Genomic DNA, 24,688 nt, shown 5'->3' with positions numbered 1-24,688 from the left:
TATTTATAAATAAATTTTAATATTTTTGTAAATATCAATAAATAAAATAATATTATGATATAATATAAATTATTTAACATAAATATAAAATATAATTTATATATTTAAAAATATCTATTTATGCAAATGAATTCCTATATATTAAACACAAATTTCTATTTTTTATGAGAGCTTCTTTAGAAGCTTTTCTCCAATAGAGAATTTTTAGGAATATTTTTAATTTCTTGTATAATTTGATTTTTATTTTTCATAATTATCTATAAATTAAATTTTTATATTTGAAATTATATTATCTATAAATAAAATAATATTGTGTTTTAATATAAATTACTTATCATAAATCTAAAATATAATTTATATATTAATAATATTTATTTATACAATTTTTAAATATGATTTTATTATTATTTTTATTATGATTATGATGATGATTATTATTATTATTATTATTATAACAATAGTAATAAAAACATTAAAAATAATAATTTAAAAAATAATTAATAATAATAAAATTAATAATAATAATTAATTTCTATATATTAAACATAAATATCTATAATAAATTAAATTATATAATTAATAACTTCTTATATAATTTTATTTTTATTTTTCATGATTATTTATAAATTAAATTTTAATATTCAAAATAAATTATTAATAAATAAAATAATATTTTGTTTTAATATAAATTACTTATCATAAATTTAAAATATAATTTATATATTTGAAAAGATTTATATATACAAATTTTAAACATGATTTATATATTCAAACATATTTATCTATATTTATAATTTCTTATTATTAATTTTAGTTATATATAAAATAAATATTTTTTTTATGCGTTACACATGTTAAAATACTAGTTTATTACTTATAAAATTTATTATTTTATAATACAGTTGTTTATTTCATTTATTATATCATTTATTGTATCATTAATGACAGTAAATATGAAAAATAATTATGATTTATATCAAAGTTCAATATTTACAAAACATCATATAGAGTTCAAATGATATTGGTGTAACTTTTATTAAATATTACATCATTTAATAACTTTATATTAAATGTGAATTTTATAAATCACTGTTAGATTGAAAGTTTTTGTACTCTTAGATCATATATATATATAAAAATTTATTAATGAAAGATGATTTGATATTTCATTATTTTAAAACAAAATTGATGTAATATATACATTTCAAAATATAATAAAATATGAAAATTTTGATTACCTTTAAATTATTGTTCAATTTTAACAAAATTTGATATAAACATATAAATTGATATGAATTTCTAATCTAACAGTTGAATTTATAAAATTTACATTTAGTATAAAGTTATTGAATAATATAATACTTAATAAAAGTTATATTAATAACTTATATTCAAATCTTTCAATAATTGATGTGTCTATCTATATGAAAAATAATTATTATTTGTATCCAAATCTAATATTTACGAAACATCATATATCAATACCTTTATATTCGAATCTTTCGATAATTGATATGTGTCTTCCAAATCTCTCTGAATATGAGATGTGTCATCTAAATGTAAATGTGTAATAATAAAGAATAAGGAAAAGTAAGAAAATTTTTCTAAAGAATAAGGAAAGCTCTTATAGCAAATCATAAGAAAGATTATGATTATCAATTCTTGAATTAAGTAATTTACTTTTTTATGTCATTTATTATTTTGGATTTATTACCTGATTATGGAGAGTGAAGGCAAATTAATATTCGGATATCAAAACATAAAAAGAGGTCAAAATATAGAAATAAGAGAATCACAAATTATGGTAGATATTCGAGAGTAATCCACTGTATAAAAGGGGTGCAATGCACAAGTAAAACAAGTTAGTTTCATGAACTAAGCAATATAATCCTCCCAGACGAAGTGTTGAGTGTTTCTGCACGTACCGCTCTCGCCACCGATAGGAGAGGAGCTTACATATTCAAGGTACTACATATTTATGAAAATACACTGTTTTTACTTATTATTTTTATTATTACTTTTCTACTTATAATACCATTCACAAGAACTCCGCTGCAAGAGTCTCACATGGTTGAAATAAAAGGAAGGCCATAGATTTATATACAAATAATTATTTTTATTGATTGAAAAGCTTTTTAGGTGATATTTAAAAGTAAAACTGTAAGGATTGGATTCAAAGTAGACAATATCTTATCAATATAGAGTTGGTAAGTTGTTAGGAGACCTGACTAACCATGGTCCTTTGTTTGAGGGAAAGATTGTTTGGATGCAAACAAAATCTTACATTGAAGGGATGTAACCATAGTCCTTTGTTTGAGGAGAAGATGTTTCGGATGGAAGCAAAATCCTAAATTGTTCAAACATCCTTTAGAAATTAAAGGGGTGGAACCATGTAGGGGTGTGCAAAAAATCCAAATTTATTCGAACCGATTCATAACCGATCCGATCTATATTAAAAAATCTGATCTATTTTGAAAAAAAATCCGAACCGAACCACTTTATAAAACCGGTTCAGTTATCCGATCCATTTTTATAAAGTGGATCGGTTCGGTTCGGTTTGGTTTTCTAAAAAAACCGATCCATATATGAGTAAAAAAATGGATAACTGCACCGCACCGAACCGATCCAATTTTAAAAAAAAACGATCCATATTTTAAGAAAACCAAACCGATCCACTTTATAAAAAATGGATCGGTTAACCGATATCCACTTTTATAAAATGGTTCGGTTCGGTTTGGATCGGTTTTTTCAAAAAACCGATCCATGAACACCCCTAGAACCATGGTCCTTTGTTTGAGGGGAAGATTGTTTGGATGCAAGTAAAATCATATATAGTTCAAACAAAAGGATGAATATGAATTTATATACATACACAATTATCTCCATTGGTTGAGAGACCTTTTAATTAAAATCCAAAAGCAAAACCGTGAGTACTCCTGGATCAATATCTTACCGTACAAATTTTCTTGTATTTTATATTTTTTTTATGCAGATTTGTGTTAAAAATAAAATATTTCACTGAAAATTTACAAAGAAATTAATGGTTAATTATGATTTTATTTGATAGCAAAATACATATTTTCTAGTCATTTTAACTCAATTTAATATTTTACATTCTTTTAAAAATTTATATATATTTTTTTAAAAATTGTATATTGATAGTAAAAATTTATTTGATCGACAATATTTTATGTAATATAATATCTTATATATTATCTAATTTAAAATATATTGTAAATCATGTTTTTTATTTTACATTTTAACTCTACATAATTTAATATTGATATATTATATTTAACATCTAGTTGACTTCATTTTCTTACATATTTTAATTTTTTATATGGTGAGTTAAAGTTCAAATAAATGGCACTTTAAAATTTTAGATTAAGACAAAATAAACTTCCAATAATAGAGTGATCGTTTAGCCCCAAACACCTACCTACCTCAAAAGTTATACCAAATGAGTGGTATTTTTAATTTGTCAGTTTAAAAAAAGGTTAAGCAAAGGAATGGAGAGACTGTGAAGGAAAGCAAGCTATAGCTAGCGAGGGAAGGTGTGCTTCAAGGGAAATATTAATGTCAAAGTGTATGGTGGCAGATAGTTTCAGTTGGGTAGGTCTGAGAGTTTTTGAAACGCATGCTCTCATTAAGTTTCAACTTTGAAATCTAACCGAGTCAAGTTACCCTTCTCCATACCTTCACAACAAATTCTCTCCTAGCTTGGTTCAAGGTTTTTTGTGCAATCCAAAAGCAGCACCCCAAATCTTCAAACTGCACGAGTGGTGCATCATCATGCACCATCAGTGCATAATCAAATGGAGGCAATCACGAATTCACGATCATGACGCTGAAGGTTCAAAATTGAAGGGTATCTGAACTTCAGCACCTTAATTGATTGGTCTCAACCACTCCCCTCTTCGCCATTAATATAATTAAATAGAGAGGCGGTTTAGGGGGAGGCTTATTCCTTCCTTCCTTTTTCTTAACAAGTCCTTTTGCAGCTTTCTTTTCTTGCTTTAGTGTTGGGGCATGGAAATAACCATGAAAGTCAGATTTTGTTGGTGCGATTTGCTTTGCTAGTTATGGCTTCCTAACTCATGTTTTTGCATGTTTTGCCCATTTTGTTGGCGCTGAAAGAATATGGGTATTATTGGGAGAATGAGAAGGCCTCTTGAAGACCATCATCTTCTCCTTATGGCTTTCTTTGTTGCCATCCTTCTACAAAGGGCTGTGGTTGAATCAGGTGCGCTAAATGACACAAGGTATAGGCACACCAGTAGCCTGAGACTTGAAAGGATTAAAAGGCACTTGGAGAAGATCAATAAGCCTCCTGTGCTCACCATAGAGGTAATATTAACATTATATAGTTTTTTGTGTACGTCGATCAGTGGTTGAGATTTTAATGGGCATATAAATGTTGGTTTCCGCTTCTTTATTATCTCTTTTGGTGTTGGACCGTATTGCAGAGTCCAGATGGAGATCTTATTGATTGTGTTGACGAAAGAAAACAACTGGCTTTTGATCACCCCCTTTTAAAGAATCACAAGATCCAGGTATACGTGTACCTCTTTGCTTTCCTTGCACTTTACTCATGTTCTTCTATGTTGTACGTATAATTAAATTTTATTAATGTTTGACATTATTTGATGGATATGTAATAGAAAATGCCAACGGAGATGCCTGGAGGGATGAAGGTGGAGAGAGATACTAGTGATATGGAAGGTGAAGGAATATCGCAAATGTGGCACCTAAATGGTACACGGTGTCCGAAGGGAACGGTTCCCATACGCCGAACCACAGTGCAAGACGTGTTGAGAGCAAAGTCTTTGTATCACTTTGGCAAAAAACGCTCACGAGTTTCCCTCTCTCGCCGCAATGATGCCCTAGATATTCTCGGCAACAATGGCCATGAGGTGCGTCAACTACTGTACTAATATACCATATTAATTACAAACACGATCCATATTCGAATTTAAGAGCTTCTACATTCTATTCCAACTCTACTGTTCATATGATTGTTTTAATTATATCCTTTTCTTAACGTGGTTTTCAATATGAAGATACTTTGAGAGGCAATGATAAATCGTGTGTGCAAAGATCAAAATGGTATAATTTTTTACTTCACAAAAAATGTAATTTTCACATATAGATCTAGCAAATATTGCTAGCTGTTTCACAACACCGAATCCTATTAAATATTGTATAATACTTCATTTCAAAACCAAAAGCTATCAAGATTGCTTTGTTTGTACGGCAACTTAATTAAGTCGTCTTTCTCATACATACTATAATTCTCCAACCTCTATTATGATTAAAAAATAAAGGGTCTTGACATTAGAATTATTAGTAACTTCTGCTTTTAATGAAAGGATATCTTTTGATTGATTATACATTTGTGGTATGCAGTATGCGGTCGCATACACTGAATCATCGCAAAACATATTCGGGGCAAAGGCAACAATAAATGTATGGGATCCATCAATTCAGGTGAGGGGCGAGTTTAGTCTATCACAAATTTGGGTCCTTTCAGGAGCCTTCGAAGGTCCTGATCTTAATAGCATCGAAGCTGGATGGCAGGTACTCCTTCCAATTTCAATTTCTACACTCTTCACTCCCCTCTATCAATTACATAATCATGATATATATATATATATAATAACACAAGTCGACGAAAAAACATGTTATTCTTTGTTTAATGTTAGATGAAAGTTTATCGCACACGTTGGTGAGTTTACAATTCATTCACGTTTAGAGTTTAGAATGCATGTAATACACGGCACATTATGTGCGTGTCGGAACAGAAATACTAATTTTATGAAATAATCTCTGAAGCTTTGATCATTCCACTAGTCAGGTCAGTCCGAAGCTCTATGGTGACAACAGACCCAGATTGTTCAGTTATTGGACGGTTAGCACTTGTTTCTTCTCATAAATATATATTCCTCGCTCTTATTTTTCCTCAAATTTATTTTCTTGGCTGGGCCGTGGTGCAATATGATTATAATTAATTTAAACACGTGGAGTTTTTTTTGTTGGCAATGCAGAGAGACACGTATCGTTCAACCGGATGCTACAACCTTCTTTGTGCTGGTTTTGTTCAAAAGGATGCTAGGATATCCATTGGAGCTGCCATTTCTCCTCTCTCTTCTTATGCTGGCAAGCAATACGACATTAGCATCCTGGTTTGGAAGGTAAGTATTTGTTCCACCGTTACGTAAAGAGAAATGATTATATAGGGTGACTTGTGTAAAAGTATTATATTAAAATTGTTGTAGGATCCAAAAGAAGGGAACTGGTGGATGAGTTTTGGCGCGAACACATTGATAGGGTATTGGCCCAAAGAGCTATTCACAAACTTAGCGGATCACGCGACGGCAGTGGAGTGGGGAGGAGAGGTTGTGAACACAAGAACCAATGGGCAACACACGTTTACCCAAATGGGGTCTGGACACTTCGCAGAGGAAGGTTTCGGAAAAGCAAGCTACTTCCGGAACCTTCAGCTCGTAGACAGCAATAACAAGCTGATTCAAGCGCAGGACGTCTCAACCTTGGCCCCCAACTCAAACTGCTATAACATCAAGATGGACAACAGCAACGATTGGGGGACCTTCTTCTTCTATGGTGGGCCCGGGAACAATCCTAAATGCCCATGAATATACATACATACTCCATCCCAAATGTCTTTCTCTCGTTGCATTCTTTATACAGTTATTCTTGTTCCTACAGCTTAAACTTTTTTGCTTCTTTCCAACCATGCAAGGGCAAAGAAATTTTTACTTGTAGTCAACAATAAAATAATGAATCTTCAGATGTACCAATAAAAAATAAAAAATAAAACGATTGGAAGGCAAGTTTTTGAATGTCTCAAATTTATATATGTTTAGTGTATATCAGAAAATAAAGAAAATTCTGATGATGCATTTTTAATTATTTTTATTAGTTGAATTCATGTATGTTAAATCTTTATTTGTTGCACTCCATTAATTAGTGAAATTTTTAAATAGTAAAAATTGTTAAAAGGAATATATTGAATAATTAATAGGTTATTAAAATTCATCTATGGAGTAAATATTTTTGATTCCCCTTGTTATAATTGTAAGGGAGATTGAGTCGGCTGGTCGAATGGGCCCAGTCCTTTAGCTGTAGAAATAGTGCGGTGACCGGCCCAACTGCTTAACAATTTGGTATTTGGATGGTTTCAAGATCAACAGTCACTTTTGGATCAATATAGTCCAAATCAATATAATTTATATGTTGCATCATTTAAATTCGAATTTGACTAAATAATTTATCGGTTTAGGTAGGTTTTAGTTTAAATAAATTTTGATTTTAAGATATAATTTTCAATGGATAAAGATGTATTAGACTTTGAATCATTTAATTGACCCAAATAAAATTTTATCCAATTTTTTTTTTAATTCTTGTATTTTTTTATACATTCAATTATTTGAATATTATTTAACTTGTTTAAACTCAAAATGAATAAAATTATTCAAGTTTCAAATAATTTAAATATTATAATAAATTTTTTTAGGTACATGATATAAAAAAATGAAGTTACAAATTACACATTTAATTAGAGTTTTTTATACATTAATAATAAGGATTAAAGATAAGCTAAAACAAGTTTAGCTTTTAAGTCAATGATAAATATTTTGGTCTTCATTTTGTTTGTACGATTGAATTTAAATATCAATGAATCTAAAAATTCGAATCAAACTTAATTAAAATTAATTATTTTAAATTGTCTTTTTAATTCACTTAAATCAATAATTCACTTAAGTTCACTTATTTATCTTTTTTTTTTCTTTCAATTTTTTCGATTTTGGATCGAGTCTCAAATTTGTGATCATCCCTAGTTTTAATTTTCAATATTAATGGGAAGAAAATACTTTAAATACACCTTCATTTTTAGGTTATTAACAAATCAGCCGCAAATATTTACTCATACAAGTTTTACACTCCATAAATTCATAAGTCATAAATAATGTAATAATTTATGGGACTGACAAAGTTGAAATCACGGGAAGAGATAATTCTATTCTAACAATCATTCCCTTCAAGCCTTGGACTAACAATTATTTCCTATTAGCACCTCTTTATATATTTCTTCTAAAAAAAAAGTAGGAATATATATTTGCCCCATAATTGATAGCATTAACAGAGTAAGATTTCATGCATGCCAACTCTGCAACTATATGATGAGAATTGGAAACTACTGGTCCAAGGCTTTTAACACCATATGCATTCTAGTCTGAATAGTTGGAAATGACTGCATGGGTTAACGTTTTATCATGTTAATATTTTGGCTGAATCCGCAAAATAATTATATTGGAAGTTCATGGTTTATAATAGCGCTACATTCTAAAGGACGACTTTTCTATAGTTTTCTTTACATCACCATTTTTTGCATCATTTTCTATTAATTAAAATAAAAATAAAAAATACATAAACACGCACTTTCACTGTATTATTTTTCATAAATAATATTTACCCTTTCATATACCACTATATATATTTACATGGTTTTCTTTTAAATACTCTAGGTCTTTACTTTTTTCCCAAACAAAAATGTGAAAAAGAAAATGGCGAGTAAGTTGTGTTTAAACATCAATCTGTTTTTTACATTGTGAATTTGTGATTTATATAGGTTACCCAGCAAAATACAAACAACTTGCAAGCGCCTGTCTATCACGTAATGTAAAAGAATTTTTTACTTTTCCTTCGTTGATTGATTTGCTTTCTTTCTCCTTGCTGTTTGTGAACTTTATTACAGCTTCACAAAAGAAAAATAAAGTTCTTCCATTTTGGAGCTATTATGGTATCTGCTATACTTTGGACTTAGTAGTATATGTTCATTACTCCTATTACAATTAAGATATAAGAGATTTGCCATAACTTGTGTTTGATTAATTTAACCGTATGCGCTGCTTTTACTTCTCTCCAAGAATACTATACGAAATTGTTACTAAATATGAATGATGAAGTTCCTGCTCCTTATTATTTCCTATTACACGGCTATGAGTTTTTTAAAGATCTTGGACGAAAACAAAATGCTTTTAATTATTTGAGTATTGTATTTTTTTAATATTTTTTATTGAAGAATTATTAAGATATTAAAAGTATTTTTAGAAACATTCACAATTAACACCTACATATCTCTTTTAGGGTATTTTTTTTTTGGTAATTCATCTCGTCAATCATTTATAAGATTATTATTCCATTTTATTAGATCTTAAATGTCTAATGAACTATGCTAATCATGTTAGTTGAAAAGGATATGTTTATTTTCATATTATAAGAAAATTGTTATATAGTGACACATTTTATTATATTGACATAATATTTATTGTAACGACCCACCCTAGGCCGTCACATTAATAACCAACCAAAATAAAATAATATAAAATAAAGAAAATAAAGCAAAAGCCAGCTACGCTAGAGTGTAATTATACAATAACATATAAATTGTTTCCAAAATATATAATATAATCTTCTATAGCAGAGTCATCATCCTTAGTAAAGTTATACAGTAATCCAAAAAGATAATATAATTACAATGTCATGAAAACATCAAAATAAGACACCCTAGGTGCTGGTCAAGCTCTAAACCTAGCCACTTCTCAAAGCAGCTATCCAAAAGACTTCTTGTTATCCCAAAGCCTCATACCTGATCTGCTCCCCCACATAGTGAGATCATCACAGTCCACATCATGGAAATATAAGGGTTAGCACATATAAAACCAATCATAGTACATCATAATAAAATATCGTTAAACAGATATTTATCCACAATATTTATCCAGACCAACAAGTCATTTTCAAGCTAAATATAGACCAACCCAAAATATAATGTATACATGTCCATGCCAATGTATACATATTTTATGATAATAAAATAATCCATAACCAATGTATACAATCCATACCATATGTATACATATTCCACATCCATAACAAAGTCACACCACTGTATAATCCATGATGTAACCAACACATCCAAACCAAATGTTGGCCTCAACACCATCCAAACCAAGTGTTGATACGGTGAAACATGTCAGCAACCCATGTCCCACGCCTAACCTCTCATGGAAAATATACAGTTGGATTACGTCGTCACGTAACCCTGGTGGGGCCACCTCATCCATCGGTATGACTCGGCCTAGACCCATACCGGTAGCAAATAGAATACTTAGAGGAGTACTTCAGAATCCACCTAACATCTGAAGTGGTTTATTTTATAACCTTTGGAAAAGTTCCACATTGGAATCCTCACCATGGGATTCCCAAATTCCATATTTTTCCAAAGATTATATCCTGATCTCACCAAGCGATCTAATCCATACCATAACCTTACTCCTTTAAGTCCTATTTACTTTTCCAAACCACATACACATAGCATATTCCATAATTAAACATAACCATAACCATGCCAATTTGTCAATATAATAATAATATAAATAATTAAATATCCAAAACAACCATCAATTGATCCAAATTATATTATGTTAAATGAAAATCTCCACATAAAATAGCATATTAAAATTATACTATTCCTATCATGCTCATATATACTAGATTAATTTTATAAGCACTACCCTTACTTGGATAAACCTGAACCGAAACTCGGGCAGAACCTTCTCCTCTTTCTTGCTTAAACAAGAACCGAAACTCGGGCAGAACCTCCACCTCTCTCCTTAAGCAAGGACCGAAACTCGGGCATAATCTCCTCTTCTCCCTCCTCTTTTCTCTCCCCTGGCAGAACCTCCTCTACTGGATTCCTCTTTCTCTCTCCTCTTTTCTTTTCTTTCTCTCTCTCTCTCCCTTCTCTTTCTCTCTCTCTCTTCTCTTTGTCTCTCTCTAAGATTTTCACTTCCCTCAGTATATTTTTTTTCACCCCCCTGGCCCCTATTTATAGGCAACCAGAGTCACCCGGAACGGCCCGTATTGAATTCGGAACGGCCCGTTCCGAATCTTTCAAATGTACGCAAATTTTTAAACTGGAACGGCCCGTTCCAAAATTGGAACGGCCCGTTCCCAAAAAGCAGAACGACCCGTTCCAAAATCAGAACGGCCCGTTCTCATTCCTGAACGGCCCGTCCTCCCTCCAGAATGGCCCGTTCCAAAACCAGAACGGCCTGTTCTCCTTTTGGAACGGCCCGTTCTGGTCCCGTTCTCACTAAAAAAATTTAGTATAATTTTTAAGCTTGGAACGGCCCGTTTTACTTTTGGAACGGCCCGTTCCAAGTTACCAAAACACCCCTTAAATTTTTTTAAAATTGCGAAAATGCCATCAGTAATAAAATTACAAGAATACCCCTATACCTTTATAAAATTTACGAAAATGCCATTGATAATTAATAATAATAAAAAAAAAATGGGTATTATATATATTATGTTAGTATATATTGTTAAAAAGTAGTGTAAATATATGTTATAGTGACATGCAAAATATGTTGTTAAATCCTATTTAAAATTAACACAAAATTTATGTGTGACTATATATCAAATATATATATATATATATATATATATATATATTCACATATATTGTACTTATATTGACACTTTTTATATGTAACTATATGTAATATTTCTTATAGTGTCATCATTAAAATATTCAAAATTAATCATGATAATAATCTTTATTTTCATTATTTTCAACTATAATATATATTTTATTTTTTATTATTCTTATATAGTTTTTCATTCTTAAAATTTGTAGTTTTGTTGTCCAAACTATCTAGATTTACATCATAATGAAGAATTAATAGTTATAGGATGCTTAACAAAAAAAAATTATCAAGAACACCCTATTAAAAATTAATATTAATTTTATTTTCATTTTAGATGACCAGAATATATTTTAGATAATATATTCAAACTCAAACAATTATATAAATATATAGAAAAAACAAAATTATGATCTATATATATATGATCAAATAATTTTTTAACAAGTAAATGATAATGAAATAAAACAATGGTACTTAGTTTCTTATTTTTAAATATTCACCTTGAAATGTTAACTTGTTGTAATAGAAAAAAAAAATTAATAACCACACATCACAAACAAGTCTACAATGACTAATATATATATATATATATATATATATATATATATATATATATATATATATATATATATATATATATATAAAAGTTTGCAATTTAATTTTAAAATTCTAAAAATATAAAATATCACAATTGAGGGAACAGAGAGCAAATAAAAGAGAATAGATATAAAGAAAATGGGAGAATGTTAACAATAACTCTTATTTATTAATGATGAGAGAAGTTATAACTAATAGAAATAAAAAGGAAATAAGTTATATATAACAAAATTTTCTTTTATATTCAACATTATCAATTTATCTTTTGTAAAATTATGGATAAATTTTTGTTAAGAGACAGAAAATATCATCTTTTAATTAATTAAATTTTATTGATTAATTTATTTTTTTATATAAATTTTATATTTATACTTATATAAACTCAAAAATAATTTTGGTGCCTTTTTAACATGGGGCCTGACCGGTTGCTCGCCTTGGCTGTGTGTCCACTGTTTCCATTTACTTAAATTCATCTTGAAGTGTAGATGGATCGGAAGGCGGAAGCACCATGATGAACATCAAAACCACAAAACAACTATATTAATTTTTTTTTTATGAGGTTTCCATAGTTAGGCTATAAAATTTTCCAGTACAATACTATATAAATATTTAATTATAGTTACTTCTGATGATCCTTCTATTAATGTTATTACGATGAAGTACTATATTCTTTCAGAACATATTTTCTTAATTACCAAAGCTGAGATGGATGCTCGGTAGTTGAACTTCAGTTATAATGTTTAAAAAATTAAGATCAATTTGATTCACATAATTTTGTATTAAGTTCCTAAGGTCTTCTGTTATGATGAAGTATCATATTGTTTTAGAATATATTTCCGTACCAAGTTGAGATGGTTTGTACTTGATCATCATCAGCTATGGACTATGGTATTTAACAATGAATATAAAAGAAAATAATGCATGTTCAAATACTGCATATATAATATTTTCATTAATTATATCACAAAACTAGTTAAATCATAACCAGCATTATAATGAATTTAGTATTTATGACTACATATTACGAACTAGTTATCTTTAGCAGGAAAAAAAAAACTAACGTGATACAGTGGACCAAACTACAACACTAAATCAAACCAAAGGAACAAACATTAAAAATTTACACACCTACGCCTTCCATCGATATCTTTGTCTTAGAAGACGTTTTTATTTATCATTTTTTACTGCATATGCATCTGGTGTGAGTCACACACACACAGTCACACTTGTGGTTGAGCGGTGGGAGAGGGAGATGAACTAGCGGGCTCTATTTTCCGCATCATGAGTCCCACTCCGGCGCTGGAACCATCCTCATCATCATGATACGCATAAGCAAACCCACCATGCCGAGTTAAATCCATCCCCGCAGTCTCATCCTCCCTCGAAATCCTCAACAAATTCATCTTATGAAGCCCGTAGAACAACGGCGCCATGGTGGCCGTAACCCAACCACACACCACCAATATCTGAACCACCTGCGCCGCCAGCAGCCGCCATCCTCCGCCCATCAACGCCCCGCACGGCCGCCCAACGCCGTAAATCTCCTCCACGTACTCCCCCTTCGCAAACAGCCCCGTGAACAAGACCCCCCACGCGCCGCAGCCGCCGTGAAGCTGCGCCGCCTCCAAGGGGTCATCGTACTCCACCTTGGCGGCAACCTTATTAAGGCCAATCAAAACCCAAGCGGCCACAAAGCCACAGACAATCGCGGCCCAGGGTTCCACAACGGCGCAGCCGGAGGTGATGGCGGCGAACCCCCCAAGGAGGCCGTTACAGACGTCAATGACGTTCCAATGGCCCACTAATAAGCGCTTGCTGAAAAGAGTAGTCAGAGCCGCAGTGCTCCCAGCCAATGTCGTCGTTACAGCTGTCCTCCCTATCGCGCTCCATTGACCGTAATACCCCCCGCCATACCCCTTGGCTATAGTTATAAACGAACCGGGGTTAAACCCGTACCAGCCGAACCATAACAGAAACGAACCAAGCACAACGAGGGAAGCGCTGTGGCCTCGTAGCGCAACGGAGCGGCCGGTTCGGTCGAACCGGCCGACTCTTGGGCCTTCGATAAAAGCCCCCCACAGGCCCGCTATGCCGCCAACCATATGGACCACTCCCGAGCCCGCGAAGTCGATGACTCCGGACCTGAATAAGACGGTTCCATGGCTTAGCGTCGGGCTGGCCCAACCGTCGGAGGACCAGAACCAATGAGAGACGACGGGGTAGACAAAGCCGGTTAAGAAGGAGGAGTAGATGAGATAGGCGACGAATTGGGTGCGTTCGGCGATGGAGCCGCTGGCGATGCCGGCGGCGGCGATGGCGAAGGCCCAATGGTAGAGGAAGAAGCTGTAGTCGGCGGAGGGGGAGGGGTAGTCTCGTAGGGCGAAGGAGTGTTTCCCGATGAAGCCGCTGGAGGGGGTGCCGGTGCCGGTGCCGAAGGCGAATGCGAAGCCGAAGAGGTAGTAGGAGAGGCCGCCGGCGGCCGCGTCGAGGACGTTGGTGAGCATGATGTTCATGGTGTTCTTGGCTCGGACGGAACCGGCGCAGAGCATGGCGAAACCTAGCTGCATGGCGAAGACCAAGTATGCTGAGAAGAGAAGGTAGGTGTTGTCGACGGCGTAGGTGGTTTCCACGAGCTTCTTGGAAATGGCGTCGAACTGGGCGCAGAGGTAGGTGGCGGCGGCGGTACTTTGGTTGATGAGTGGCGCGAGGTCGTTGGGGGAGCAAGAGAGAGAAGCCATGACTATCCAACTCCAACCCAATGCAATTGCAATGGGATGTATGTTTATATAGAGTGGAGGAGGACCACTTGCTCTTTTTTTATCTCTTAGTTTAGTTGGTGGTTTTGGGAGCTGCACATGGAATCTTGCGATATATAGATCCTATCCTCTTCATTTTTTGTGTTTAGATTGAGTTCCCCATTCGTTGCCTTCCCCTCAGCCCCAATTATTTCGACATCTTTCCACTCTTTTTTTCTACCTCACTAAGCTACAACTTTTCTTTTTCGCCTTTCTTATTCTTAATTAGTACGTGGAGGACAAATTTTTATTTTTATTTTTATTTTTCATAAATGTTGCTAATTCTTTTTCTTTTTCCTTCTTTTTCATATTTTTTTTTTATTTTTATTTTTATTTTTCATGCAGTATATAATAGTGCTTTGATTTGGATGCTTATAAAATTTTAGAAACTTGAACGTACGCCCTGCGTTTGTAATTATATAAAAATGTTTTACTTACGTTTGAAAATCTATTATTTCACCTTCACCTATACACTTTCATTATTTTATATTAATTCCAAAAATGAAAATGAATTTTATTTGTTTACCTTTTTCAAAAGTAATATTAAAATGAGGGGATGACAATTTTTTTTTAACCAAAATATCTTTTAGTCGAGAGTTAAAGATTTATTTTTTTGAAAAGGACACTCATCCCATTCTGTAAATGGATCATCATGTGAGATTCCATATTTAGTAACTCAATCAACATATATTTTCACAAGGTATATTGTGTAAAGTAAGAGATCCATCCTTAAAGTCGAGACATCTTTAAATATAATTATATTTAAGCGCACACAAATTTACACTGATTTATAAATGTAATTACTATATCAATAAATGTGTGTGCCAATTAACATACTTTACTTTTATTTAACTAATAATTTTAAATTCAAATCATTTATATTATATTATATTATATATATATATATATATATTATAAAGTTAAATAATAAAAAATATTATATTTATCTAAAATTTAATATAATTAAAAATACATATATACATTATGAAGAAAGGGAATAAAGTTTAATCATGGACAAAAAGTTACTTCTATTATCACTAAATTATATATATATATATATATATATATATATATATATATATATATATATATATACTAAATTACACTTTGATTTCTTATGATATTTAACCTGCAATTTTTATCACACAATTTTCGTCATTAAATTTTATAAAACTTGTAATTTTGATTTCACTATTAAATATTAATTATAATTTAATATTAAATAGATGACTTAATAATTAATTATTAATATTATTAGATTAAATTAAAATTTTATTGTTATTTTTATCTCGTAAACGTGTGATAATAAAATATGAAAAGGATTAAATATGTTGATTCGAATTTATGAGGAAGCTAATGATTCAGATGAAACAAGCCCTCGTGCTGTAAAAATAATAAATAAATAAAAAGGTTAAAAAACCTAAAAATATAATTTAATCTAAATAATATTAAATATTATTTATAATATATTTCACTTAATGTAAAATCATAGTCAATATTATAATTATTTATTTACCGTGAGTATTGTATATCTAACTAGTAATATAATTTATGTTTTTTTTTTCATTGAGAGTGAGAAAAGGAATTTTAATGATTAGATTTCATGTGAATAAAGGTTAAGAGTTTTTAAACATGTTAGTCATGTCATATTTTAGACAAATTATGTGACTTTTTACGTGGTCACATAATATTAAATATGTATACTTTATATTATTTTTATTTGTAAAAAAGTGAAGAAAAAAAATACATCTAAAATTGAAAAAAAAAATCCTTATGACATCAATCATTATAAATAATTAAATTAATTAATGAAAGAAGGATAATTCATTTATATAATTAAATTATTGATTATAGACGAACTAAAAAATTTACACATAATTCTTGATATATATGGTGGATCTTTTATATATATACTAAACTTTCTTCTTTTTACTCATTAATATAAGTTCATATATAATATTTATGCTAACATATAAATTTTCATTAGGAAAAAACTATCTTATTGAAATTAAGTACAATAACTATCACTCTCTTATAATGTCATTGTATGTAGTAGTTTTCTTAATATTGAGTTAGCATTATTATTTTAGAAGATCAATTATCACTTACATATATAACAGTTATGTTTATTCATATTCTTTAAAGCTGACTTTAAAAATTAACGTAAGACAATAAATTAACTATTTAAAGTTCTAACTTATATAAATTTAACTTATTTAGTTATTTCAATTAATAACTATCTTTTCTTTAGAAAATATATATTATAATTAGATCTATAAAATAATATATTATCTGGTGGGTCATATGACATTGACTAAAATTTGTGAATGACTTAATACGAAATAGAATATGCAACCTTTCGCGATTACTGCCCTAATAGAAGTGGTCTTTTCGGTGTAGCTGCCGGCCATTAGAATCTTTAAAATAGCCCTCATAAGAGAAGAGAGGGAGAACCCTGGTGAGACTATATTTTAAGAAATTAAGCTAATATAAAATATTAAAAAAAATATCGACATTAATTTAATTATTTAAAAAATATTGACATTTTTTTATTTTAGGAATTGTACTCTCCTGAATTGGGCATGCTGACATGGTCAAATATATCATCTATTTGGAGGATGTCCTAACTTAATCCCTACATCTTTCAAGTTTGGGATTGGTGAACAAGTGTACTTTTTGAAATATTCTATGACATGGACTTGCCAAGTTGGATTAGATAGGGACAAGTAATAGATCGAGTCAGTCAGAGTTACTTCGATCTCTATGCCAATATAATAGGTAATCAACAGAGACTATTCTAGGGACATTCGAAATTAGTATGACCCCTATATCTAGCATAAAGTCAACCAAGTCATTCCTAGGGTCAATCAGAACTAATTTGAACCCTTTATCCAATATAAAATCTTATCATTAATAACTATGATCACACATCAAGATATGATATCTAATAATGGGAAAAGATTTCATAATAATGGCAACCCGAAACAATTATCTCCTTACGCCTGACATCACTCCTTTGACGCCCAACACCAATCCAACCCAAGATAATTCTCTCACCTCATGTCTTATTCAAACCCCACTCGACGTCAATTCTACCCGAGATGATTCTATCTCTTCACGTTCGATGCCATTGATCTGCGCCTAGCGTGAACAAGATAAAGGCCTCTGATTGAAATCGCAACTGATACCTTAAAGGCGTGCCCGACATGACGACGAGTTCTACACATAACAAACCCTTGAAATTGCCCCCAAGGTACTTGAAACTCTTTAAATCAAGCATGCATTGCAGCATTTCATACATATGCATCATAATAAATAACTCGAATCCACTTAGAAAATCAACATGCAATATCATTTAAGATCAAATCATCAATCATTTCAACAACTTCAAACACCCAAACCCAACCTTTCACCACACCACCTAAAGATTTCAACAACATAACCACCTTTGATGAACATAAACAACATGCAACTCAACCAAATTATCAACAAGTCAATCCGAAGTTCTCCTACCTCAACTCCAAACCAAATTGAGAAGGAGAAAAGGAAGAAGGGAGAAACAGACATTGAGTTCCAATAACATAAGCTCCACACCTACTTCATGGGATTCTCAACTCCAAGTAGCTTTAAATCACCACTAGCTACAAGAATCACAACTCTAAAGCTCTCAAAAATCTATGAGAAGAAGAAGGAGAAGGTTCAATAACTAGAACTTCCCTCTTTAAGATCTGAAGAACATGAACTTATGAGACTCAATTCTTAACATAAATCTTATATACCTTTCCTCATAGAATCAACTTGACCTTAGGCTAGAAAAACTCTCTAAACACCTCAACAACTCTTTGAGAGTTTCTCAACTTTCCAAAGTCACTCAATCACACTAGAGACACATCACATACAATTATTGATTAAAAATAATAATAATGAAAAGGTATAATGTTACAAAAGGAAAAGGGAAAGAAAAAATAAAAGAGAGAGAGAAAGTAAAAGATAAAATGCAGTGAAAAAGAAAAGGAAAATAGTATTAAAAGAAGTAACAAAGAAATGCAAGAAAAAACGAGTATGAATACAAATCGAATTCCTTAACACATTTAACAAATAAATAACGTGACATGGAAATTGTATATGGTAGATTAGTCGTTATTATTAGGCCAAGACAGCACGACCATCAACGATATTGGTTAAATTTATATTTTGATATCATATGATGTTTAGTAATGTTATTTTATCCGTGTCTGAAGTCAGAACCTTCGGTCTGCCCCCCTCCAACGTAAAAATTCACATAAGCAAGTGCATAGTGGACTTAATGCAATATACAAATCCAAATTATTACGACACTGGGAATCTTTGAGTATTTAAACATGAATCTTGAAATTAGTGGCGTTGTGCTTGATCAATTTGAAGCTGACAACTACAATTAATGATTTTAATTTTGCAGTGAAGTACATATGACTGTCTCATTGGAAATAAAGTAAAGCATGGTTGAATGAACATGTTGCCGCGTAATCTCTTCCACGAGATGCAGTGATAAGTAATAAGGAAATGGACGGGTCAAATGGGCAACAATGACGAAAACATTACAAGGATTCGACACTTATTCAATTGTAAGGTGTAACATCTAAAAGTGCCTTTCACCTAATGCTAATAGAAAATATAATAAGTTCCAAATCGATGACGAATGGTGTGACCCTAACCAAAATGCTAACAAGCCAAGACAAATGGAGGGGGAATGGACAAATTTTTCTTCTATAATTTAATTATCATTGATTATCATGTGAAATTTTACTTCAGGATCTAACTTCTCATTTTATTCCGACATATATAGCAACATATAAGATTGCGAACATTACCTTCTGGATCTGCTTTGATCTATTTATTTATTTATTATTTTTTATACATGGATCATTTCTTGCTATTATCTAAATAAAAGACAGAACATTACATTTTACACTAGAGATGGGGGAGAAGCAGTTCTGTCCGCAAAAATCGATTTGCTCTACAAATGCGAACCGGATGCCCTTATTGTTCCATATATGTGACACCGATCGAGATATCATATGGTACATTCAATTTTGAATATTTGACACCAAGATATGGGTCATAGAATTTAGATACCAGATTAGATTCACCAGTTGCCTCGACTTTGTTGACCTTTCTCAAGACATGCCAATTTAATTGAAACCACAGATAAAAAAATAAAATAAAATAAAAACTTCAACCATTAGATTCGGCCTAATAACAAAAAGATTTGAATGAATTATGTAAAATTTTAGATTTAGCCTTACTGTTAATTACTTTTCAACTCGAGGAATAATTCTATCGCCCAAACATTAAAGAGTACGAGTCAAAACGTACTTCTGTCCGCTTATTATGTCTCCTTATATAGCTGCTTTGCCTTACTCCGATTTCTGTCTTTCATCTCTAATAATTTGGATCAGTCTTTATTTCTTAGTCGTGTTGTGTTTCATGTGTAACTGATTTATCAAATTGATAACTTTTGCTCATTATAAGATATAATTGTCATTGTTATAACTGTTTTTCCTTTACTGATTATCTTTATATATCTGATATACCCATGATTGTTAAGCCTCGACCAATGTCTAGTAGTCTAGTTATTATAGCAGAGGTTAGTCAGTAATCAGTTCTATCACAATAGTCGATTGGTTTTCCACCTACGTGGTGTGGGTCGGTCAGTCCTCGATCTATGAGGATACAGTTACATATTAATAAGAATTCAATCCAGAAAAGCTGTCTTTGAGTTTTAATACGTTGACTGTAATTGTTTCCCTTCTCTCAATTTTGTGTCATGTTTACAGTTTCCTTCTCTTCGTTAATAATAATGGTCAGTCGTGTAAAATTTCCACATCGCACCAGTATATTCACTGGAATAGTGAGCCTTAGTTGGTAACGAATCAAAGTCATTAATATATATTGCTTTTGAGCAATTGTAAATTAGATTGGACTTTCAACAGCATGCAAAATGGTATACTCACGTTAGAAAATTGGCAGGAAAGATGAAGGAAAATCAACCTCATCTAGATGCTAAAGGCCAAGTTGAACAAAAAGTATTGCTACTATGTGCATTGTTTTCCAATCACCATATGATGAGTTTGGTTATATACTATTATTACTCACAAACAGAGACCATGCATCTCTACACCATTTACAAGCAAAACTGAGGCAAGGGCACACCTAAAGCTCAATCTTTCTTTGATTTGAGCTGTATCCCAAGTAGTACAAGTCCCACTGAGGTAAATGCAGACAAGAACGTTGAGAAGTAAAAAAGAGAAAGCAATGCTCCTTTTAAAGACTGCAGCCAAACAATTAGAGATTTTGAGGATCAGTAATCAACAGAAACAAGTTGAAGTGACGTTGAGTGAGAAGTTATTACAAAGCACCTTAGCAAGCAGCAGGGCATTGTCATTTGCATACTGCAAAGAACTGTCAGGAGCGTTTTGAATTCCCTGAGCTATTTCCCAAGAAAGAATCCTATGTTCCAAATTTAAACAAAAGAACTGAGTTTTCTGCGTCTCAATCCTCTTTCTAATAAAAATCAAGTTCCACTTCAAAAACTTACCCAAAAACAATTCCAATTGCAGCACCAATATTGGCCTTATCTGGTGTTATTTCAACCTGCAATTCTCCAAACTGCAATTGGCAACCATGTTACTAATTTTGCAGTTCCTTAGTCATAGTTTCTTATAACAGGAAACATGCCATAGCCAGAGACAGAATAATTACAGACTTTCAGCATCCTAGTTTCATCTTTCGGTTGTTCAACTGTTACTGCAGAAGTTGAAGTAGCAGATAGAGCTCTCCCAGCTGCTATCATTGCTTTTGAAATCTATGATGGTTAAACATTGACAAATATCAGTGTTAGTAAGTCAAATATGAAGTAACTATAACACATAAAAAAAGTGATTAAAGTGAAGTAATTCATGGTTCCCCAGTCCTCTTTTGGTCCTAATAATAGTTTAATATCCTTTGTTTCAACACAATATATATTTTCAAAGAGAAGAATAATTCTAAAAAGAAATTAAAATCATATCATATAGAGGGTAAATGACCCCGAATATAGCAACAAGAAGAGCAGAAGCAGAAACGGATATCATCAGTTAGTTATTCCCCAAAAACTTTCAATCATCTTCTCATTACATCAATTTGGCGGAAGCCAGAGATATCCGGCACGGATGTAGAGTAAATACCTGTTGTGGCTCACCTTGGCCATACTGTCCCATTGATTGAAACCTTCGACCAGCAGATATCAAACGCTTTCCAAGTGCTAACCAACAAAAGGAACAAAGACATTTTCAAGCTAAAGACATTTTCAAGCTAAATATTTTCTCATGGTTTACCTGATTTGGAAGAACCTGTCAACTTGGCCTCAATCAAAGGAAGCTTTTTCACTAAAGAGTGGGAGGTTGATGTGTCAGCAAGTTCCCAAGCTCGAGAGAGGTTCAGCAATGTCTCTCCCAACTCTTGGCCACACTGAGAAAGTATATTTATCCCCATTAAACATAAAATATCCATTATATTTAGGTACGGGAAATACAGCAGACACACATGGTAGTAGAGACATATTAGGAGGCAATTAATGGATTAGCACTAGGTTACATACACAATTACACATGTACCTCAAATATATTGAGTGTGATGAATATAAAGCTAAGAAGCACTCAGTCTTAATTGGAATCTGAAATTGTGCTGGCAAATTGTAGCTAGTAATAAGAACCAACCTCATCTAAAACAGGTCCACTTGAAAGGTCGAACGCGGCGTCGTTTAGCTTCACAAAAGTTAAAACACAAACATGATTCAGGGCAAAGGAGCATCTTTAATTTGTCATTGATCCATAGTGGAAACTATTGCATGATAATGCTGAGCGTGGACACAGCAAAGAATTGCACACTGCACTTACGTCTAATCGAAGATCGCGGGGGAGCTGTGAAAAGTAATCAGGAGGAAGATCAAAACTGTCCTGCAATAAAAACGCACATGAACTCTTGAATCATGAAATTTAATAAATAAATAAATAAAACGAAGGGGAATATTTTGTATTTTCAAGTAGAAATTTGAAACCCACCCAGAAGGTTTAAAGAAGAAAAGGTTAAATTTGAAGATGGAAAATGAATGACTTACAGCAATTTGTTGGAGAAGAGTTTGAGGGTCAGGTTCTATGGATTTGGGGGAGTCGGACTCTGTTAGCGCGAAACGCACAGCGAGAGGCTTGGAAAGATAAATGGTATTGGTAGAAGAAATTGGAGTACCGAATTTGAGTGAGGTCAGGGAAGCCAACTGATGGGTGTAATAGTGGGATATAGGTGCTATAGAAGACCAGAATCGAAGCGAAGCTGAAGCTGAAGCCATTGTTTACTTCCCAACTTGGATTCAAGCTATGAAACTCAGTGTCAGGCTGTCAGCCACTGAAATTCCGACATTTTTCATGCGACTTATCTTTTATTTAGATTATTAGTAGATTAGTAGATAACTTGTCTTTTTTATTTTGGATACTTTAGAGAGGCAGAGAGAAAACAAAAAAGGTTCAGAAGAACATGTGATAAATATAAATTAAGATCGAAAATGGAACGAAAATAAGACGAAAGAAAAAGTGAACGGATGACTATTTATTTATTTTCAGTAATAACAAAACTCAAGTTATTATCTGTGGGAGGTGTATGATTAACTATCACGTCAAATGAGTTTATCATCTCCAATAATTAAGTGCGTGTTTACTTTAGCTTTTGGACGTGAAAATTCACGTTTGTGAGAAGCAAAAAATTGTAATTTTTACGTAAATTAACTTGTAAACGTGGAGAGAGAGTGAAAAATTACGTTTCTAAATCTAAAGCAAACACGCACTAAGAAAAAACAAAGACAATTTTCGTTTTTACTTTGTGGGCAACTTTCTATACCCTAAAGCATAACCAAACCTAATTTATTGATGACTCTAGCGATACACTTTGTGGTTTTTACGGTTAGAAATGCAGTTAGAAATGCTAAGAGGCTTAAACAAATTAGCAGAAGGATGGAGATAAATTGATACAATATGTATCTGAGGTACCTGCAATGAAAATAAAAAATAACAGAATAGAGAGGAAAGAAACCAGATTTCCAGAGAGCAAGGCTCTCCCAAGCAAGAGAGGAGTATCTCTCTGCTCCCAATATCACTAACCAATTTCTAAAAGCTGTCCCATGATTATTACAAAGAGAATATATAACCAACCCTCACTTTCTAATAACAGAATCTGCAATTTCCAAAATACCCCTCCCAGCTAACAGCAATCTCACTAACACTCAGTATTGGGTTTTATTCTTGGGCCTCCGACTATAGACTTGAATGGGTTTGCTCCACTTGGAGGAATGGTTTCTATCAATACCGTGTCCCACAAAACTAGCCTTGTCCTCAAGGCTAAAATCCAGAAATTTGGCGCGAATGTCAGCAGCAGACTCCCAAGTGGCCTCCTCAACAGGTTGTGACTTCCAAAGGACGAGCCATTCTGCAGAACAAGAGGAATCCTTGCCTTCTCGTACTGCCAACACTGTCTCTGGTGCTGGAAAGTCCTCCTCGGCAGAAATGAGACCAGAGGGCATGGCAGATAAAGAGGATCCCTTAGTAACAGAACGTTTCAGTTGGGACACATGGAAAACCGGGTGAATTTGAGCTGTATTTGGAAGCTGCAACTTGTAAGCTACGACTCCCACCTTAGACAGAATTTGAAATGGCCCATAGTAACGAGGAGACAACTTGGGATTGATGCGACGAGCTACTGAGAGTTGGCGAT

At 32.4% G+C, this 24,688-nt stretch overlaps 2 protein-coding genes across 2 annotated transcripts; one reads left to right on the top strand and one right to left on the bottom strand.

Moving 5' to 3' along the window:
* The first annotated feature begins 1,875 nt into the window (after positions 1 to 1,875).
* On the top strand, positions 1,876 to 6,938 carry LOC109794227 (protein neprosin). Its single transcript, XM_020353697.3, has 8 exons — positions 1,876 to 1,965; positions 4,138 to 4,347; positions 4,467 to 4,553; positions 4,662 to 4,913; positions 5,407 to 5,577; positions 5,855 to 5,908; positions 6,045 to 6,191; positions 6,276 to 6,938. The coding sequence occupies exons 2-8, from the start codon at positions 4,141 to 4,143 to the stop codon at positions 6,651 to 6,653; spliced, it is 1,296 nt and encodes a 431-aa protein (XP_020209286.1). The 5' UTR covers positions 1,876 to 1,965; positions 4,138 to 4,140; the 3' UTR covers positions 6,654 to 6,938.
* Positions 6,939 to 13,086: 6,148 nt separating this feature from the next.
* Positions 13,087 to 23,424, bottom strand: LOC109817100 (ammonium transporter 1 member 2). The gene is made up of 10 exons (XM_020382298.3): positions 23,046 to 23,424; positions 22,825 to 22,884; positions 22,645 to 22,692; positions 22,264 to 22,396; positions 22,114 to 22,190; positions 21,654 to 21,752; positions 21,486 to 21,556; positions 21,307 to 21,397; positions 21,130 to 21,218; positions 13,087 to 14,861 (listed from the first exon to the last, which is right to left on the bottom strand). Exons 1-10 carry the CDS (start codon positions 23,271 to 23,273, stop codon positions 13,334 to 13,336), a joined length of 2,424 nt encoding a protein of 807 aa, XP_020237887.1. The 5' UTR covers positions 23,274 to 23,424; the 3' UTR covers positions 13,087 to 13,333.
* Between the last annotated feature and the right edge of the window lie 1,264 nt (positions 23,425 to 24,688).

Source organism: Cajanus cajan, chromosome 7 (genome assembly GCF_000230855.2).
Source record: "Cajanus cajan strain Asha chromosome 7, NIPB_CcT2T_4, whole genome shotgun sequence".
Lineage (NCBI taxonomy): Eukaryota > Viridiplantae > Streptophyta > Magnoliopsida > Fabales > Fabaceae > Cajanus > Cajanus cajan.
Note: the sequence above shows the minus strand (reverse complement) of the source record. Positions and strands in the feature narration are given on the sequence as shown.

Bases quoted from the DNA above. Each gene is read 5' to 3' on its own strand.
- LOC109794227 (XM_020353697.3), top strand. From the start codon at position 4,141: ATGGGTATTATTGGGAGAATGAGAAGGCCTCTTGAAGACCATCATCTT. The intron at 4,348-4,466 runs GTAATATTAACA...ACCGTATTGCAG, and splicing joins CTCCTGTGCTCACCATAGAG to AGTCCAGATGGAGATCTTAT. The intron at 4,554-4,661 runs GTATACGTGTAC...GATATGTAATAG, and splicing joins TAAAGAATCACAAGATCCAG to AAAATGCCAACGGAGATGCC.
- LOC109817100 (XM_020382298.3), bottom strand. From the start codon at position 23,273: ATGGCTTCAGCTTCAGCTTCGCTTCGATTCTGGTCTTCTATAGCACCT. The intron at 21,753-22,113 runs GTATTTACTCTA...TAACCATCATAG, and splicing joins GCCAAGGTGAGCCACAACAG to ATTTCAAAAGCAATGATAGC. The intron at 21,398-21,485 runs GTAAGTTTTTGA...TTTGGAACATAG, and splicing joins GCAATTGGAATTGTTTTTGG to GATTCTTTCTTGGGAAATAG.